We start from the raw sequence: 13,697 nt of genomic DNA on the forward strand, positions 1-13,697 counted from the left end.
CATTCTCTACTGATCAAACAAACTGAGGTAGTAAAAAGCTGGTGAACACCAAATCAGTGGCTAACACTGTTGCATCACAGCACCAAGGACCCAGGTTCGATTCCAGCCTCGGGTGACTGGTTGTGTGGAGTTTGCACATTCTCCCCGTCTCTGCGTAGGTTTCCTCCCACAGTCCAAAGATGTGCAGGTTAGGTGGATTGCCCATGCTAAATTGTCCTGTACTGTCCAGAGATGTGTAGGCTAGGTGGATTAGCTGTGGGAAGTGTGGGGATATGGGGATAGGGTCAGGGGCTATGTCTGGTTGGGTTGTTCTTCAGAGAGTCGATGCAGACTCGATGGGCTGAATGACTCTTTCCACACTGTAGAAATTCAATGAATTCCACGGAATACCTGTGATGTATTGATGAGGGCAACCTCATCCCCAGCCAGTGCAGTGTTCTGGTTAAGGAGTTCAGGCTATTGGTGAAATGTTATCATTTTCCTTTCTCTACAGCTGCAGCCCGACTTCCTGGGTATTTCAATTTGCATTTACGTTAGATGAGAGGAGAAAGATTTGACCATCACTGTGTGCACTGCTGGAGAAGTAGCTGTAGAACTGTTCAATAAATTACAGCAGGCTTAACCTTTAACTGTAAAATGCAATCAGATCTCACATGATCAGTTATCACACGACAAGGGGTCAAACCTTTCAGGATAAGTAGAACCAGAGTTGATCATTCTTCATTCGGTTCTCAACATATAATTTGATTAAACATTGCACTAATTTGTGAGAGTTATCCCTCTATCTATATATGTCTACTATAAATACCTTAATTGAGAAGAATTCATTAATCAGAGGTAAGAAAACCATCTCCTCTCCATCCCAGCTTTGTCGGTCGTTTACTTCTATTTTGCCTTTTAATTTCCACCTTTGACGTCCATAGCGCATGAAGATCTTGTTGAAGAACAAAACAGTCAGTGCGTGTTTTGCATATGAATATCTGAAATTTCATTTCAAATCTGAAAACAACTTCTCATTTTGTTCCCCCCTTTAAACTTTGCTTTTGGTCCATACGCCAAAATGGCTGCTGTGAGCAAATAGAAAAGGGGAAAGTTTTTTTTTTAATTGTTTCATTGAGGTGAGTGATTTATCACTTCACAGAGGATCAAGCTATCCTTTGAAGTACAAGGACCAAAATGTCCTATCCTACTGAATGACTTAAAGCTAAAAGATAAAGCTCTTACCTCATATTGATCTCCTGGGCAAAGGCGTGCAAAACCGGCTAAACCTGTGGAGTGCAAATTATATCAGGATCACAGTTGGAGTTTAAAGCTCGTATGCAATTTATAAAAAAGCCTTACATTCCCAGATGGTGGATTAAAAACTTAAACACTTCCAATATGAACACAAATTCTACTTTATAAACAGTTAAGGGGAAATGTTACGGATTCTTACTGTTAGTGAGATCCCTGGAATTTATTTCAGAAATAAGAACTTTTTTCAGAAATTTAAGCGGACACTACACAGTTTTGATCAGAAAATCATGGGTAACTGAGTATCTGAAACATGCTCTTGGTGGGGCAAAGCTCAATACTGACTGTGGCAATTGGAAAATTAAATCTTTAGTTTGTTTTTAGATTTTGAAAAATGCTTTGAGTAACTTGTCCATTTGGTGCTATTTTGAGCATTAAACCGCCTTTAAATATTTTATATAACATGTAGTCTCTGAATCCTGTTAAAATAAAGGCAGGTTTTCTTCTTTTGCACTTTTAGCATTAAATCATCACTGAGATGGAATACAGAGGAAAGTTGGTTCGAGTCATAGAGTTACACAGCATGGAAACAGACACTTTGATTTAAATCATCCGTGCTGTCCAGATATCCCAAATTAATCTAGTCCCATTTGCCAGCGTTTGGCCCATATCCCTCTAAACCTTTCCTATTCATATACCCATCCAGATGCCTTATAGATGTTGTAATTGTACCAGCCTCCATAAATGCACCACGCTCTGCGTAAAAAAGTTGCCCCTTAGGTCCCTTTTAAATCCTTCTCCTCTCACCTTAAACTTATGCCCTCTAGTTTTGGACTCCCCTAACCCAGGGAAAAGGCCTTGGCTGTTCACCCTATCCATGCCCCTCATGATTTTATAAACCTCTATAAGATCATCCCTCAGCCTCCGACGTTCCAGGGAAGATAGCCCCAGCCTATAGATCCTCTCCCTAGCAACATCCTTGTAAATCTTTTCCGAACCCTTTCGCGTTTCACAACATCATTCCTACAGCAGAGAGACCAGAATTGCATGCAGAATTCCAAAAGTGGCCGAATCAATGTCCTGCACAGCCGCAACATGATCTCCCAACTCCTAAACTCAATGCACTGACCAGTAAAGGCAAGCATACCAAACGCCTTTTTCACTATCTTGTCTACCTGCGACTCCACTTTCAAGGAACTATGAACTTGCACTCCAAGATCTCTTTGTTCAACAACACTCCCAGGTCCTTACCATTAAGTGTATAAGTACTGCCCTGATTTGCCTTTTCAAAATGCAGCACCTCACATTTATCTAAATTAAACTTCATCTGCCACTCATTGGCCCATTGGCCCATCTGATCAAGGTTCTGTTGTGCTCTGAGGTAACCTTCTTTGCTATCCACTACATCTCCAATTTTGGTGTCATTTGCAAATTTACTAACCACACTTCCTATGTTCACATCCAAATTATTTATATAAATGACGAAAAGTTGCCCGACCTGCTGAGTTTCCCCAACATTCTCTGGGTTTTTAAAAGCTATTCATTTAAGCTAGTAGAGGAATAAATATTGATCAGGAACCACCCTTCTTCTTTGCATGATGTCATGGGATATTTTACATCCACTCAGGAGAATAGACTTGGTTTATAATTTGGGCATTGATTTAAAGTTTCACCTGAATCAGAGGTATAGATAGAGTGGACAGCCAGTGACATTTTTCTAGGATGGAGGTAGCTATTACGAGGGGGCATAGTCTTAAAGTGAGTGGAGGTAGGTACAGGGGAGACGTCAGAGGTAGGTTCTTTACTCAGAGAGTGGTAGGGGCGTGGAATGCATTGCCGGAGAGGGTAGTGAAGTCAGCCTCATTAGGGGCATTTAAGCAGCTATTAGATAGGCATATGGATGATAGTATAAGGTAGGGGTGGAGGTTAGATAGACCTTAGGATTAGGGTAGAAGTTCGGCTCAACATCGTGGGCCGAAGGGCCTGTACTGCGCTGTACTGTTCTATGTCTATGTTCTATGAAAGGTAACAACTTGAATCATGCAGCACTGAAGTGTCACTTTGGACTGAGACTTGAACTCACACCTTGTAACTTAGAGGTGAGGGTGGCTGACTTCATAATTCACTCAGCAATCCCCACTCAGGCACTAATTTTTCATCTTGATTAGAAAGTACATGTAACAAAAATAAGTCTAGTTATTTACAAGTCAGTAAGGATATGACAAGAGAGTGTATTTCTTAAATAGTCCATTCCTGAAGCTAGGATGAGCTTGTTACTGCAAATATGAAAAATATGATGCTGTAAGCATTTCTCAGGCAGTTAAATGGCTATTTAATTTGTATAGATGATAGAAAGCTGTTGATTGATTTTATCCAATGATTTCAGCTGGAAGGCGTAGTCATTTGGATAATGAATCATGAAGGTGAACTACCCACTGATAGTCACAGGCAACATATAAAGGACATGGCATAATACAACAGTAACTACAACTCAAGAGTATGTTATTAACTGTAAAGTGCTTTTTGACATCCTGAGATTCTGATAGGTGCCTAATAAATGCAAGTCTTTCTTCTCTTGTACATGAACTAGATTACTGGTGCATAGAGCCATATCCCAGCAAGAGGTTCTCCTAGCAGGCTTTCCATTGGGTGCAATATTTGAGAGGGAAAGGAGCAACTGTAGGTTAAAGGCATATGCAGGCATTATCATCCCACTACCTTTGGAGCGATGATAGATGGGAGAAAGTTACAGGGACGGTGTGAGAGTGAAATTGAAGGGAGGACAGAAAACCAGCCCTGTTTGCAAACTCACTGTGCAATCTGCTATGTTGTAGCCTGTTGAGGAATATTATCTCAGAACAAGAGATAAATTCTTTGACAGGAAAAATTCCTCAGGATAATATTTGTATTATAATATTTGTTAAGATCAATGTAATAATAAAGGAAACAATAGAAAGGGAATTTTGAGAGCCTGTGATATTGGCAGGGAGCCCCATCTACTTGGATTCACACCTGAAGTTCAATTATTTTGTTTTCTAATTTGGATTGAACAGTGTTCCACATTTAAATTTGTAACATACTATAATGCCTAATAGGCATAAACTCCTATTCCTCCCCCACCCAACCCCCAAAACTCATAAAATCACACTCTTCCCCGGACCATAAATTTAAAAAAAAATTTATTCTGTTAATACTTACCTTTCATCTTAATGTGAAATTCTCCCAGCAGGCTTCCAATCTCTCCCTCCAGTGAGCATAATGCCTGAGGGTGAAAGGAGTTACTGTCAGTACAAGGCACACACAGAACAGCACGTTAAATCCAGTAATGTCAAGGTGAACAGTCTAGAATAGTTTCTGTAAATGTGGAAACTCCAACAGCGATGTGTCTCATATTGTTCAGTGAGATGCTGTATCGTGGACATTTCAAGATTTGCAGGAAAATGAATTGCTCTTCCTTTAACTCAAGTAAACTACACACACAAAACGGAAATCGTTAAACATGCAAGGTATTATGCTGTGAGAATAAAATGTGGAATTTAGACAGACAAGTCTGCCTGGTCCATGAATTTAGATAAAAACAGAAAGTTTTGGAAATGCCTGTACTGTTGTACTGCCTGCAAACAAAGCTTTTCACTGCACATAGGTACACGTGACTACGATAAATCAAATCAAATCAATTCAAATCCTCAACAGGTCTGGCAGAATCTACTAAGTTTCAAGTTGATCATGATTCTTCTTTGGAACAAAATTTCAGGTCTGTCTCTCTCCTTTGCATCTCTTCACATATCAGCTTGACCTGCTAAGTGTTTCTCACATTTCTGTTTTTATTTCAGATTTCAAGCATCTGCAGGATATTATTTTTATTCCAGGATTTAGGTGTTAGGTCTGTCACCCCAAATATATTTGAGTGTGGACCCTTATGGCTGAAATGCATTTAGATATTGAGCCTAGAATGTACTTCCAACTCAATGTCAGGTGCATTCCCTGAGCCTGTACCACTGCAGTCACCTGGGCCACTTCCCACTCCATCTGGGGGTCAAAGATGGTCTACAGGAACACCATGTATAAAGCTCTAGATAGTGGGGGGGGGGGGGGAGGGGGGGGGGGGGGAGGACATACCCAATGCTGCTCTCATCCTGCTGGCCACCTTTGTTTGTGGCTGCATCAAGCTGTGTGTAGACCCTTGGCACGCAAACACCAAGGTTCTACCTGTCCCCGATGTTACGAAGGATGGGCCTAGCCTCTGTGGTGCGGAATGCTCCGAGCAATTGAACCATTCTATATCACCTGACCCTCATTGACCACAACTCCATCAGGAAGTGGTGAGCATGTAGCTTCCTCGAGACCCTGCGGATAAAGGATAGGGTGGATCCCATCGGGTGGTTCCCTGAGCAGACTGTCAAAGTCATTTGGCAGAATACCTCATCACCAGAACTTCTGAACAGGTACCACGATGTCGCTTGGCTGGTGATGAGAGGGGCACTGCCTGTCAGACGGATGTATGCCCAGACTCTCTCTCCCACTCCGTATTACCCTTGAAGTTGTTCGGGGGGGTGCGTGGATGGGTTGAGGGTGAGGGGGTGTTATGTCACACATCTCCTACTGGAATGTGCCTATGCAAAGAAGGTCTGGAGAGCGATGCAGTGGTTTTTGTTGACATTCACCCCAAGCAGGTCTGTGATGCAGAACTCTTGTGCTCTATGGGCTGTTCTCTGGGATGCACACATCAGCAAACATCGACTGCACCTGGAAGACCATCAACTTGGTGAAAGACACTCTTTGGTCTACCCAAAACCTGTTGGTCTTCCAGTGGAAAGATTAACCTCAGCCAAGTGTTGGAGACTGTCATATTCCAAAGTGCAGGATAAAGTGCTGAGGGATGCACTAAAGCTTGGAGCAGCTGCCACCAAGGTACAGTGGGGAAAGACCACCATATAAGTTGTTTCTGCCAAAATCTAACAAGGGTCCATTCAGTTATCAGACCCTCTCGTCGCTTCAAAATGAATGTAAATAGTCTCCTGCGTGAATAGAAAATGCCTTTGTTTTTGCAAGCACAGGGAAGTCTCAGAAACGTAAAAATTCCAATGCGTTGTTTGTTTGTTTCTGCTAAGAATGCACAGAACTAAATTTGAACCTTTACATGTACTTACAGATGATTTTTATTAATAAAGTATAATTGTGCAATACAAAAAAATTTATTAACAACATTGTGTCAATGATCAAAAAGACTTACTTACAATATAACTAACACTGATTTCAATGTACTTATTTCCACTAAAATATAGACAGAAGGTAGAATTTTCCCGTTTTGTGTTTGTGTAGGGATAGCATTTAAGAGCAAGAACCACCCCTCCCATATCAAGTAAACTTAGCCAAAAATATCCAGCCTGCCAATCAGCTGATTAAGGGCGGAAAGGTGAGCATATGAGAGTTTGTTGATGAATCACAGGCCTTGACACTGCACCCCAGGTCACCAGAAGCTGTTAGCCAATCAGAAGCCAGCCGCCTCTGGGTCCTAATGTCCATTTGTGTAAACGCTACACCTTGGAGGATCCGGTAGTAAGAAGTACAGTTTGGATTCTTCTCACGGTTTGGGGTTCATGTGAGGAGGGGGTGTCCGAGACAAGGATAGGGGAGTAGATTTCAGAGGCCATGCTCTTGTCTGCCATCTGCACCTCTGATTACTCCAAGACTGGGGCAATTAGAGACTCTTCCCCAACACAGCAGGCAGGTCTCCAAGATTTCCTAGATGGGAAGATAGCCATCTTCCCAGCCATATTAGAGGCAGGTAATCAGAGTGGTGGCAGGTTGGGACCCATAAGTGACCATTAGTACATCACAAAAGAACTTTAACTGGTAGCAAGTCAAAAAGATCACCATGGACCTTCTTACCCAGAACTTAAAAAGTGAGCTGGTGAGAAGAGAGTGAATTTCTCTCCAAGGCAAATTTACACAATTAATTCTCCTTTTCACCAACTCCAGGAATGGGAAATCATGCTGTAAATGTTTGCTTCTTAAATATGAAGTTTTGATGAGAGGGTGCATTTAATGTGTCTAGAATTATATGTTCGCTTTCTGTTGTGCTTCTATTTAATTTTCAGTGTGTAAATACAATTTGGCTTCTTAATGGTTTCTCTAAGAAACTGAATAGATTATAAGGAAGGCTGATTTTGCAAAAGTTTTTTTTTGTACAGACTCAGAAATTCAAAGTGCTAGTGTTTCTAGTACTGTAGTGGGAAAAGGAGAGGTTAGTTATGTGAATATAGTCTTGTGGAGGTTACCCACTTATTTTAGTCAAGTACACTTCTACTCTGGCTAGTAATTCTTTACCCCAGCAGTGAGTCCTGCCCAAATTGTTTGCAACTTTTCCCTTTGCTATATTCTTTAATAGAAGTTATTCTCCCTCAGTTCAACCTACATGTTCAAATCAAGACTTACTACACCATCTCCATTTTTAACTTATTTGTTCCTAAGGCCTCGAAACTGTGGAATTTTTCCCTCGATTTACCTCCAGTTTCTATAACTGACAGACATTTAAACACCAATTAAACTGCAATACCAATGACCAAATCCTAACCCATCAGCCTAGCAGTGATAATGTGGTCCAATGAATTCATTCCACTAGCTGTGAAACAGCCTGGCCACATCAGTTACCTGCATCCCTTCAACAACGAGTCACTCCTGGCAATGCTAATTCAACATTTCCTTGGTCTTCCATGGTTTATTTATGTCAGGCATAAGGGGGAATTAAATCTGCTCTGACTGTTTAAATTCTTGAAATGTGCCCAATCATTGCATTCTCCTATCCTGAATTTTATTTTTGATAAGTATTGGCTCAGTTCTTGACTTTTTTTTTGCATACTTGATTCTCCCAGTATTCTTGTCAATGAGTTCATCTTCGCTACTAGAATTTGCTCAAGCCTTCTTATGTAATGGACATTTGCTTAGCAATATCAGTAGGTCAATCAGCCTTCAAGCCTATTTTGCCATTCAATTAAGTCATGGCTAATCTGATTCTTAACTCCAACTATTTTCCTCGGTGCCATAATTGTTAATAACTTGGTCTAATAAATAAAAGCATTAATTTCAAATCTGAATGTTACAATTGACCTTGCCTCAGCAACTTTCCAACACTCAGATACATGTCATAATATGAGGACAGTCATAACTTCATAAATCTTACCTTTATTTTTACTGAACTGTTTTTGATTTTCCAAGTCCTGCTTAATCTCCAACAAAAGCACATTCAATTTTTCCACTCTTCATAACTCCCATTCTCAGACAGTTACCCACCAAAATGTACACATTTTCTAACCTGTCGACTGCATGCTGTCCAGCTGTATTGTGCACATATTCTTGATGACTCCAAAATGACATGACCTTTTTCTTCTTTTTGTTAATCAAAATCTCTTACCTCCATGCACATCTGTTTGTCTCTGCAATTTTTTTTTCGCAAGTTGTTATAAGGTATATATTCAGTAAATCAGACTTTTGGAATCTGTTACTTAAGGAGACTCCTCTATTATCATCTTTTAGCTCCAGATTTATTCCCACTTCCAGCACTGAATTTAAGTCAACCACAACTGTTGATCTGAACCAGTTTCCTCTGCACAGTAATAGCATTGAGGGACTGGTTAAAAGTATTTTCTATCAATCTGGCATATTTGTCTTCAAGACATGCCGTGTCCTTTATTGCCCTATCAAAGGTCTACTTACAATGTATGAAGTTGTAACAATAAGTGCCATGTACTATAGTTTTCTCTGAAACCTATCTTATCACAAACAGTTGATCAATTGTATTTCATCCTGGCCTAAACAAAAACTTCTATGAACTTTTTTCATCCTCCAATGCAATTCCCAGTAAATCTTTTTCTAGTTATACTTGGTAAGCATTAATTAGCCCTTCTTCATTTATATCCTTTCAACCTTGTCTGGGTCCTGTCCAATATATGTTATTTTCTCGGTAAGAACTTCCATCCCCATTAGAGAGGTAATGGTATAAATCGTATGAATTAGAGTTCATTGCATTGAGCATCTGACAATGGCTGTGTTTCTGTGCAGAGAGCAGAGTGCCTGAGTCATGACCCATTAATAATAACACTCTCAAGTCAAGAACAACTTGTGTTTATATAGCACCTTTTAAGACTGAAAATATTCTCAAGGCTTTTCAGAGGAACAAAGAAAAGCAGACGCTGAGCTATTGAGGAAGTGATGATAAATAGCCTGGACAAAGAGATTTTGAGGAGAATCTTCATGGAAGAGAAGATGATGAAGAGGTAGAGGGATTAAAGAAGGGAAGTCCAGAAAGCAATTCCTGACAGTGTCTAGTAAATTGTAATTCTAAGACAGCACTATTTAATTGGTACCAACACTATATCTAATCCACCAGAGGAATCTACAGTATTGAGTTGACTTCAAACTGCTCTCAAGGCCAAACTCTAGGATCACCCAACCTAACTAACTTAAAACAACACATCAAAGTGATACCTCTGTTTTATGCAGCCAAAAGCAGAATTACTCTTGTTCAGTCTATTTGGCATTCTTTGCTAAGCAAACTGTTTCAAACTAAAATGAAATATGCTCTTGAGTGTTGCACAGGTTGATGCCATCAAAGATAATACTGTACCTCTGTGTTTTCTTTGTAGCTCTTGTTTATCTCAGCTAGGCTTTCCCGAGCACCTTTAGTGGAAGGAGACATTGCAAAGGCCTGTCTCATTTTGGAAGCTCCATCGCGAAGCCTTTTCTGGATGCAAAATGTCTCATACAACTCATCCACCTACCAAGGCAATATGAACAAAAAATAGTATTAATCAACTGTGTGTTTTATGCACTTTCGACTTTATGTTTTTAAATTGCCAGTAGAATTTTTAATGAATTTACTCTAACTAGTGAAGAAGGATTTTGAGACTGGAAGAGTGTTCAGAACAACACTTTTTATGGAGGATATGAATTTTAAAACAGAAAACATGAGGATTGTAGTAAGAATCTATAGAATTTTAATATTGTAGATAGAGGCAAAATGAGTCTTTATAATTATTCTAGTGTTCCCTTCATTTAGGAAGACACAAGGTCAATGCTCATTATTTCAGTTTATTCTTTTTAACAGATTGAAAATCATGAGCACAACATCTGGGATCTCCCAACATGCACAGATGTGGGACTCTGCCAAAAATAACAGTGGCTTTAAAGTTACAGTGGTGTAGAAAACCATTATTTCTGTATACAGTAAATAGGATGGAAACTTCTACACATTGAGATGGTGAGCTTGGAGGTGGGAAAGGAATTCAATTAGGCAGGACGGTGGCACGCCTGAACCCACTGCTTTCCCATCTCAGCCAGAACTACATTATCTTCAGGAAGGCTCAGGGTCACTTCCCCACCCTCCCCACTTATTAAAACCGGAGCAACAGAGGAAATGCACACAGACACGGGGAGAATGTGCAAACTCCACACAGACAGTCGCCCGAGGGTGGATTGAACCCAGGTCCTGGCGCAGTGAAGCAACAGCGCTAATCACTGAGACACTATGCCTGTCCTTCCTGCAGCAATCCCAGCTACCATAGTGATACTACTTGATTCTTCCTACCTCCACCCCAAGGATCTTAATTCTAGAGGGAGTCCTGTCAATGGCATTAACACAGCCTGTTTGACTTAACATATAGAAGGCCTTCCAAAAAAGAACAGGCAACTCTCACTGACTGTCCAGCCAGCTGGGGACATACCTGATGTCTCAACAAGATTCCACCCATAGAGTTGACATCTCTCACCTGAATTTGCTAATTTTGAGTCAAACTTGAACTGAATGTCTAGAAGAGATGGATGTTGAATCCTCTGTCAGTGATACACTCCATTTTCTGCTTGGTCCCTGGCTCCAGTTGTCTACATGTTTTTAATGAGTCACATCAAACTCAGAGCCTTTACTACATCCTTCAAATCAGTCCCTACTTGTGACACTAATTTTCTACACATAGCTAATGTTGCTGCACAGTGTTTACGGAAGTACATACCACAGCAATTGTTTCTCTGAGATTTACAGAGCAGTATTGAGATGAAAAAGTGTCATAACTTGAAGTCAAATGAATTTGTTTTTGGTGTTCAAAGTAACCACAGGTAAGCCACAAATTAGCACAATCAAGTAGGAAATCACACAGGAAATGATATCAAGTGAAAATCAATTTGGTCCTTCTCTGAACCATTATCTTGGAGCATAATTTTTATAAAATAGATACTTCTCCAATAGAAACTTCTAAGAAACAAGTTCAAAATTGAGGCTGACCTCAGTGCAGTGTTGAAGAAATGCAGGCATGTGGCCTTTACAAAGTCTTTATATGCTACAAAACCTGGCAACGCTTTAGACAGTGATGCGGATAGTTGTAGCCTTCTGGAATGACATAGGCAGAAGGGTGAAAAAGGCAGAAGTGTGGCAGATATGTTTCAATTCAAAGAAGTATAAAGTGACACACATTGGCAGGATGAGCATGGAAAGAAAGTACATTTCATAGAGTGTGATATTGAAAACTGAAAGTGAGCAGAGACATTGGCAACCATTGGCTGAATTTACCCATAAGTCAGTTAAAGTATTTTATTGAGTGAAAGTTATCACATGCAGTCTGCCATGGCTTAAAGCTGCTATTCTTGCACAATCTTCTAATCTACACCTTATTAAATGTACAACTGGTCTCTTCAGCAACCACCTTGAGAGGCAGAGGAGAGGGGAAGTGCTTACCACTGCCAAGACCTTCTGGCTGACAACTTCTTTAAAGCCTAACTGTCATTATAAAATGGGTTAAATCCTGAACAGCTACAGTCATTTCCAGCTCTTAATTTGAAATGTGTTTTTTTGAGAAGAGCACTGTGGCTGCCTCCAAATTCTTTCCTTCCTCAGCTGGCTCACCCATAACCTGTCCTCCTGATAATGAAGAAAAAAACCCTGTCTTTCCGCGCACCTTTTCCTGCAGGGAGCTCAGCTGGGAATATTCCTGAAGATGAAAATCCATTCTCTGTGATTTTTGGATTTCTGCAGATCTTGTGTCAAAATTTCAGTGGCAAACTGGAGAGATGGATTCAACTCAATTTGTTTCAAGTACTGTTACACTTGTCCAACCTGCTATCTCTTAGTTTTATCTTACAAAATTCATAAAAATGATCAATCCTGAATGTGTATGTCTTCATAATCAGTATTGTGAAGTTTACTCTTACTGGAGAAAGCATTTTTAATAACAATGATGACTTAATCCCATTTAAAAGAAATAATATTGATAGCTCTGTCACGAACTGGTTAATTTTGGAGACTCAGCCCTGCTGGGAGCTTTGTAACCACTGCCAATCATTGCAAATATCTGCTACTTGTTGCACCATTTCCTCTTAGCTACAGCCTGTTTCCTGCTACAAATTGTACTTGAACATATGTCACTTTAGTTGGGTATGTTCAGTACAGATATGAACAACTTAGAACTTGTGTAATACATGCTGATGAAACATTCTTGCATTCTCTGAAGCCTTCCTGGCGTCATTGATCAATCCCCACCCTAGAAGCTATATCCCGTTCACGGAGGCAGGGAAGGTTCATTGTGGTTGAGGCACTCTGACTTGAGAAAGCTAATGAGTATTATACATTAGCAAGGAACAACTCACAAAAAATGTTTAAGTAGAGGAAATAAATGTTAAAAAGGAATTAGATTTTTACTGGGGATTAAGCATTGAGCTGGTAAGTGAAACCTAGCTGCAACAGGTTGCAAAGGGAGCAGATAAAGGAAGAACATGAAGGCAGCAGCAGATTGACTTTACTCGTGAATTTCTTGGTTTTGCATATCCTGTTTATTGTACAGAATTGTTCTACCTGGGGTATCCCCTATAAAATATACAAAGTAACAACAGGTGCTGTCAGAAGCAGTGAAACCCTCGGAAGGACCTTTCCCCTTCGTGTCTGTGACTATTCTGAACAGTCAGTGCCAAATTTAAACAGCTTTTGTAAAAGATATGTATATCACAGTGCTATCCTGTTCTGGGCTACTGCCAGTTTAGTCCTTCAATCTGTCTATATTGTCCAGTAACCAGCACTTGCATAGCCCTTTTCTCCAACATTAGGAAAGGTGCCAATTAGACTGACATTTTCAGATTTGATGTGAAAAAATTCTGTGCAATTTCTGTGGCTATAATATGTCCCACAGCATATACTGTGCCACATCCAGCAGAATGTTACTGAACCACTTGCAATGGATGTAACATTGCACCCAGACTGAGGAAAATGGAAAACAATTTCCTACTGGACAGTCAGCTGGTGAAATTTACCATAGCCACTAAGTATACTATCCTCACTGCGCCATGGGCTTTTTTTTTATATCCACCTCAGGTGCAAATTGGATGCCAGCTTCATGCTCAGTGCTTCATTTTAGTGCCAGTTTAGATTTTGTATTCCATATCCCGATATAGGACTTGAACATACATTCTGCCAACTCAGGATG

General features: G+C 40.2%; 1 protein-coding gene across 3 annotated transcripts in view; it reads right to left on the minus strand.

Moving 5' to 3' along the window:
• The window catches only part of ripor2 (RHO family interacting cell polarization regulator 2), an 82,024-nt gene that overhangs the window by 34,186 nt on the left and 34,141 nt on the right, over positions 1-13,697 (minus strand). For all 3 annotated transcript variants that reach the window (XM_048615020.1, XM_048615027.1, XM_048615035.1), the window contains 4 exons: positions 9,860-10,009; positions 4,432-4,495; positions 1,225-1,268; positions 809-934 (listed from right to left, as the gene is read on the minus strand). In XM_048615020.1, coding sequence (XP_048470977.1) covers positions 809-934; positions 1,225-1,268; positions 4,432-4,495; positions 9,860-10,009 — 384 coding nt within the window. The remainder of the gene's footprint in view (positions 1-808; positions 935-1,224; positions 1,269-4,431; positions 4,496-9,859; positions 10,010-13,697) is intronic.

The sequence above is a fragment of the Rhincodon typus genome, chromosome 2 (assembly GCF_021869965.1).
Source record: "Rhincodon typus isolate 14 chromosome 2, sRhiTyp1.1, whole genome shotgun sequence".
NCBI classification, from domain to species: Eukaryota; Metazoa; Chordata; class Chondrichthyes; order Orectolobiformes; family Rhincodontidae; genus Rhincodon; species Rhincodon typus.